Below are 7,316 nucleotides of genomic sequence, written 5' to 3' on the forward strand. Positions count from 1 at the left end.
TAGCAACACACTTTTACCTTTATTTAAAAAATAGGATTTTAAAGAATGAGATTTTGGTGCACCACTATTATAGATACTTAGAGTGCTTTTACATGTAGCCCAAAAAATAAAATAATAATAAAATAAAATAAAATAATGGAAAAAAATAAACTCCACAGGACAAGTTTAGGTTTGACAATAATTTCAGATAAAATCCAACTGTCTGCCACCCACCGTCAACACACACGGCACTCGACAATCAAACACACAATCACACTTTGACACCCATTTGGGGGCGGGTGTTTGGACATCCATAACATGCTGCACCGCACAGCATACGTATTCACACTCACACAAAACACTCACTCCGAGGGGTGGTGAGACAAGCGGCGAATCGAAATATTTGTTATGAAAACACAAGCGAGTCACAAGAGGCCGATAAACAAGGCATGTTTTCCCCCTGTACTCCATTTCTCTGATGATGAGTGCCTTATCAGAGAGAGAGAGAGCCACATCTCCCAGGCAGACACTGTATGAGGAGGCAGAGGGACGAGGGGGGATGATTTGGAACTAGGCATTTATCTGAAGGAGAGAGATTGTGTGTGTTTGTTGGTGTGTGTGTGTGTGTGTTTTAATTTGGGCTTGTCAGGGTGATTCAGGTGGAAGAAGGTATATACGTACCAAATTCAAAACACATCTCTCTCGCCACCAGTCGGCAAGAGTGATTTCTTTTTTTCTTAAAATTAAAATACAGTACTAACATACAACAACATGTACATAACTGAACTTTACATCGCTCTTCAAAATAAACAATACGAAAAAAGGAAACAAATCAACAACCAAAACAAAAAATAAATCTATAAGATAAGCAATTAGTGGCCAGACAACAAAAAGTGAATAGAAAATAAACAGTTTCCTGCATGTTATGATAGATTTTCTCAAACAGAAAAAAATGAAACGGAGAGAATGTTGTCATGGTAACATCCCTCACAGCTGTTAGTTTCTGTGAAACATATTACAGGACATTTGGACCAAGTTTTATACCCAGACCTACATTTTTATGCAGGCCTAGGCCTATATGTACTGCATGTATATCTGTGAGCTACTTACTTCTGTGTATTTAACGTCTGTCTGTATGTGTGCGCCCTGTGGTGCTTGAAGAGAGAGGGGAGGTGACAGGAGTATTGTGTAAGAAGCACAAAGCTGAAGGACTCGGAAAGTCACGACTGTCCAGTGCTGATTACATAGCTCCTTACGAATCCCTCTTGCCTGTCTTTCCGCAGCAGATGGCCACCATATGCCTGTGTCTCCGTGACGACATGACAGTAAGCTAGGAGGACAATGCATAGCGCCATCGTTCGTTCTCTGCGTTTTCCATTTGACGTTCCAGTGAAAAGTTTTGTGAAGGTCTGGTTCTAAACCGTTCATCCATCGTTCACACTGTTAGCGGTTGATAGCGAACCACACATGGCAGCACAGATGGGTAACACTTTAGCTAACGCAGAGTTATTACATTAGCAAACGAGCTAACAAACACCGGAGTCCCAAACAGCGTCGTTTTGGATCAGACAAAGCGGCAAATGAAAAAAAGCTGCACAGTTAAACATGGACAAAAAGATTTGTGATGTATAAAAACAGACAAGGAAACAGAACAAATGAAACAAAACGATAACAACCAATTTACAAAAAACAAGTTTCAAAAAGGTAACATAATGTAACACTTGTGTTAAAGTGACAAGCAGTTTGCATTTTGCATCTTGACTTTTTTTCCTGCACTGTTAATATAAATGATTATAGACAGTATTGGTTCAATACAGATCATGAATGAAACATGTTAACCAGTGGAGGTGGGCACATGGAGGAGGCTTTGCGGTGAATGGGTGTACTTTAAAAGGAATAGTGGAAAGATGTCAGAGTAACAATGCCATGCTGGTTCATGGATCAATCAATGAAAGAGTAGCTAGGATGTTGGGAAATCCAACTGTGTTCTGGCTTTGCCAGGTGCATTGTATCGAACAGGTGCCCTTCATCTGTCTGAGAATTCATCTCAAAGGATAACTTGTTGTTTCTCTTGTTAGCAGTGCATAACTGGTCCACAATAGCCCGATATGATATCCCAGCACTCTTGTCAGCAATCCTGCTTGTTGCAGCTCAGATGAGGAAGTGAAGTAGGCTATCTGTATACCGCCGCTCGCTTGGGTCAGGAAACTAGCACGCCAATAAACAACCGTGTCAGCTCAAACATCTGCTACCCGAAGCGAGGCGAAGCGAGCAGGAAACAAATTTGTTTTTCCCTCCATCTGCTCCCGCTTTATGGCATTGTTTAGAGGAGAGAATTTAACACTAATGAAAATCAACTCCTCGTCAAACAATTGTCACGTGTGATGTGTGTTTGGGGGGCTGTTATGCATCGCGGCACTCCACTCTAAACACCCATTTCACACTAAATACAAAGCAAATGTTCGCCAAGCGCTAATGGGCCATTCGCTGGACTTGGAAAGTCTAGTGAGGCTGAGGGCTGTATGTGGTGCATGATGGGTAGCCTGCAGTGTAGCCTGCAGATGTATTCCGGGAATCACACGTGTGTGTGTGTGTGTGTGTGTGTGTGTGTGTGTGTGTGTGTGTGTGTGTGTGTGTGTGTGTGTGTGTGTGTGTGTGTGTGTGTGTATGTCTGTGTGTGTGTGGTCACCCCAGGACACACTGGCGAGAAATAAGCTCTTGATTCCACAGTGCTTTCCTCCCCAGTAGGTTATAAACCACCGCAATGCCCACTGAGGAATTGTGGGACGTTTATTGTGTATTTTTATGTGTGTTTGTGCCTGTTTTATTGTGAGTATGTGTGTGTGTGGCTATCTTTATGTGGCTGCGTCTGTGTGAGAGGAGAGGGGCGGCTGGCTGTCTGAGAAGAGTTGGGAAGATGTGCCTTGGTAAGCTGATTTTGTTTTTTCTTTTTTTATCCACACTACTTTTCCTTTTTCTGGTTTACTTCAGCAACATATCACGAAGTAGCACTCTATAACCCTATCTATCACAGTCTCTTGCACTCCTCCCTCACTCCATCTCTGTATCACTCCATCCTTTAGTTTACAGCACAAAGTGCTAAGAGCATAGCTACGTACATCCTGGTCCCGAGGTTGGAAAAAAAGGAAAAGGAAATCTTTAAGGAAGAAAAACCCCAACCAACAACCCACCCGTTATCTCCACCGATGAACCGCAAACCAACAGTCGTCAGGCTCAATTTATTCCACAGCCATTCCACTGTGGATAATGAACACCAGCAAGCAATCAGGCCTTCCCCCCACCTGTCCTATTGTAGTGCAGGTGCTATGATGAGCAAGCAGCTGCTTAAACTGTGTGTCAGCAAGGGAATGTGCGCGGTGTAGATGTGTGTGTGGGGGAATACAGTACGTTATATGCCTGTACTGCGTGCTGTCGTCTGGGGTGCAATAATGACTCGACAAGATGAGATGAGATGAGGTGAGCTGGATAGGCTATAGTCTTTCATTTCGTGTTTGTTTCTGCTGCTCTCATCAGACGCGGGTGGCTGTGATCCAGAGATCCACGCCGGGCCCTGGCAGAGATAGACAAGAGGTTCAGGCTGACCCTCCACAACACTGCTGACACAGACATCACCAGGGCTTGAAATGAACACCAGCCAACCAGCCAAATGCTGGTGAAATGTATGTTTGGCGGCTGGTAGAAAAGACCAACTTACTAGCCACTTTGACCCATTCATGAGTATGTGTTTAGCTAGTGAGATTAACGTATTTTCGCCATTTTGGCTGGTGATGAAATAAAGTTAATTTTAGTGCCCTGGACATCACCCACAGTACGTTCTGGCAAGAGATAATACCTCAGTGTTGCCCACTGAAAGGTTGTCATTACTTTTCATCTGCACGATTAACGCAACAACATTAGACATTGTGTTGAGAGGAGAAGTGTTGAATAGTTGGACCCCAGAGAGAGAACAACAACAATCAACGGCCTTTCCGTTCTGATACCCTTACTGACACTTGAAGATGACTGATGACTACACTACTGGCTACGGCCAAGGCTATGGCAATGGGTGGTCACTCCTCTCAGAGACTGAGAATGATTCTATCGCAGCCTGCCTGCCTGCCCAAAATGATCTCCAGGGCACTTCAAAATGTATATCTGAACACAAACTGAACATGTTTTTCATTTCACTGACCAACCCATGGCTTGGTGGCTGGGCTTTGGAAAAGTTTAAATGTCCCAAAATGTCCCAGCATGACTCCGGTCCTCCAGTGCAGTTCCATCTGTTGGATGCACCAGCTGACAAGCAGAGTGGCGACACATGCAGATGTCTGTCTGCCCTCCAGAGGCCTGTGGATCTGTCTCACACCTGGCTGTCTCCCAACCACCTTAGATTCTAGCCCCGTATCATGACGGCTCTTCATTCCCCAACGGTGCAACTAGGACAGCATGCCATGGAATATTCAGCTTGATGATGCGGGAGAATTGGAATTAACATTGAGCGAGCGATGGGACTGTGGGAGTTGAGGTGAAATTGCGCAGTTGTTATACTGTTCAAATTTTGATTTTACTTTTTTTTTGGACAGACACCGAGTGTGGCTCTCTGTGTTTTATCACAACACATGCCTTATGCACTTTACACACAAAACACACGCACGCACACACACACAACTCCTTCCTGCAGTTGCTCACACCACCCTGCACTGCACGGCATGTCCATATCCAGGTCCACCATGACCACACACCTCTCTCTCCACCCTCCACCACAATCCACTCCCTCACTCACGGCACACCACCCCCACATGCTGGCTGGCTGGACTGACTATAGGATACGGATCTGGGCCAGATCTGGGTGAGGTGATCTTGGCACTGGGATCCATCCACAGCACTGGCCTGTTTGTCATTCCCAATCCCAAGGCCACAACCACAACACCAACATCAACACAGCATTTATAATGGTGCATTCTTTTGAAACTCGTTTGTCGAAAACCCAGACCTCCACATCAGGAAAGTGCAATAGAATGGGTACTCAAATCGGGGTTCCGAAACACAAACTCGGAGTAGCTCGGTGTACAAACACGAGTTCTTTAACATTGGTGTTTTTGACATGCGTATTGTTGTCACCAACTGTTGCAACAGAACGCATTTACAACGGATGTTGGGAGAACACACTCGGGTCTACCGACAGCCGAGTTTCAAAAGAATGAGCCATAAACCCAATGCCTCCACTGGCGCACAGACCTAAACAGAAAGTTCTTAAAAAAGAAAAGCACACACAGGTATGGATGGATGGGAGGGCTGGAGGCGGTGGGAAATGGGCATCAGGTCAGCTGTTCAGGTCAGGAAAACCAAATAATAATAATAATAATAATAATAATAATAATAATAATAAAATCAAGAGCAAATGAATGTCACTTAACATGGAACAAAAAATTGAATCCAGGGAGTAGAAAACTGTAGCATGCTAAGAGGAAATAGGGCTCTATTCATTTACACTGGGGGAAGCGAGGGGGGGCGGGGGGTGAGGAGGGCTATGAGGAGACTGGGGGTTGCTGTTAACATTTAGCTACATGTACGTACAAAGCCACAATAGGCATTGAGGGGCCCCCCGAACAACATGAGTTTGTGTCTCTTCATCTCATTTCGTTTCATTTCATTTCGTTTTTTCTTCATCTTCTTTTATAATGTCATTCCTTTGCCTTTTGTCAAAAAAAAGAAAGGGGAGGTTGGAGTTGAAGATCGGGGCAGCGGCAAAGTGTGTGTTTTTCATTTCGCTTGAGTGTGTGAGTGTCTTCGTAAATCTGGTAGAGGCTGTCCCAGTTTCAGAATAAAAGTTTTTTTTTTGGGATGTTTTTGTTGTTGTTGTTTGTTTTGTTTGTCCTCCCCTCCTTCTGCAAACAGTTAGTCCAAAGCGAAAGAAGAGGGTGTGTGTGTGTGTGTGTGTGTGTGTGTGTGTGTGTGTGTGTGTGTGTGTGTGTGTGTGTGTGTGTGTGTGTGTGTGTGCGTGTGTGTGTGTGTGTGTGTGTTTGTTTGAGTGTGTGTGTGTGTGTGCGTGGGTGCGTGTGTGTGTTTGAGATGGGGTCAGGAGTGTGTTGGCAGTGGTGGGGAATAGTAAGTAATAAATGTGAGGAGGCAGCAGTAGCCAACCCCTCCCCCCCTCCTGTGCACCTCCCGTGACAGAAGGCCCGGCGCTCCTCTCCTCTGCTCTCTTGTGTCTCTCTCTTTGGCAAACGAGAAGTGAAGTGAGGAGAGGAGCGGGCCGATCGATGGAGGAGGTGGAGGAAGAGGAGGAGGAGGAGGAGGAGGTGTTTTGAGGAGGGCCGCCGGGTGGGTGTCCTGTCCATCCTCCCAGGTAGGTGGCTGAGCTGCAAGTTTTGGGGGTTGACTGTTGTTTGACTCAGGTAGGGGGGCAGTTACATGTTGAGCAAAGTTACAAGGGCCCATATGACATTGGGAGAGGGGGTGGTGGGGGTAGGGGGTGGTTCAGACGATGAGCTCTTATGACACTTTCCTCCAGAGTTCCATCCCAGAATTCCTCAGGGTTTGTGGAGGGCTGTGTGTGGCTTGGGGCCAGGGCTGCAGGGGCGTGGATATGGATGTAGAGATGAGGGGTTGGTAGTAGCTGGTAGTGGTTGGTTGCTTGTTTGGATGGATGGGGAGTGTCGGGGCGGGGCCTGGCCTGTTAGGCGTCGTACTTCTTCCCCGTCCGATGGATCTGCTGGAACAGCGTCATGGAGAAGGCCATTCCCAGGAGCTGCAAGACACGAGGTGACATGACAACATGAGTAAGAGCTGGGCATGAGATCTTCATATGAGTAAGAGCATGGAGCAAAAAGCACATGGAGAAAAGGAGAAAAAATATTCGCACACCGCAAAAGCTCCCTTGTCGTGATTTTAATGTGAAAAATGGCACAAAGTTTCGACCAGCAAGGTCTTCGTCAGGTGGACACCTTATACGTTAAAATATATGATATTACAATACATTACATTGCACTTCACAGATGTACATCCAATAAGAGCAAAGGGTGTCAAGCTGTGTAATGCTTACTGTTGCATTTTCATATGTCTGGGAAGTGAAAATACTTATCACTTTAAAAAAAAAAGGTCTACACTGTATGCAGCTAGACTTTATCCAACTTTCACATGAGTTTACTCTATAAGCTTTGACATTTGAATGCATTTTTCATTTTCTGCACCATTGGTATATAGGACACATTGAGTGAGAGAAAGTAGACAGGTAGAGTACTGTATGTATTAGGAAAAGCAGTTGCCTCTGCCGCTGATGCTGAGTTTTGTGTTGTGCTGGTGCTCATGTGAGTTTGCTGTGTCCATTTGGGCTG

The 7,316-nt window shown here is 45.3% G+C and overlaps 1 protein-coding gene across 2 annotated transcripts in view; it reads right to left on the reverse strand.

The window, feature by feature from the left end:
- Window positions 1-7,316, reverse strand: part of tspan9a (tetraspanin 9a) — a 292,978-nt gene continuing 285,662 nt past the window's right edge. For both annotated transcript variants that reach the window (XM_063196897.1, XM_063196896.1), the window contains one exon: window positions 1-6,730. In XM_063196897.1, coding sequence (XP_063052967.1) covers window positions 6,659-6,730 — 72 coding nt within the window. In that variant the 3' untranslated portion in view covers window positions 1-6,658. The remainder of the gene's footprint in view (window positions 6,731-7,316) is intronic.

Source organism: Engraulis encrasicolus, chromosome 4 (genome assembly GCF_034702125.1).
Source record: "Engraulis encrasicolus isolate BLACKSEA-1 chromosome 4, IST_EnEncr_1.0, whole genome shotgun sequence".
Taxonomy (NCBI): Eukaryota; Metazoa; Chordata; class Actinopteri; order Clupeiformes; family Engraulidae; genus Engraulis; species Engraulis encrasicolus.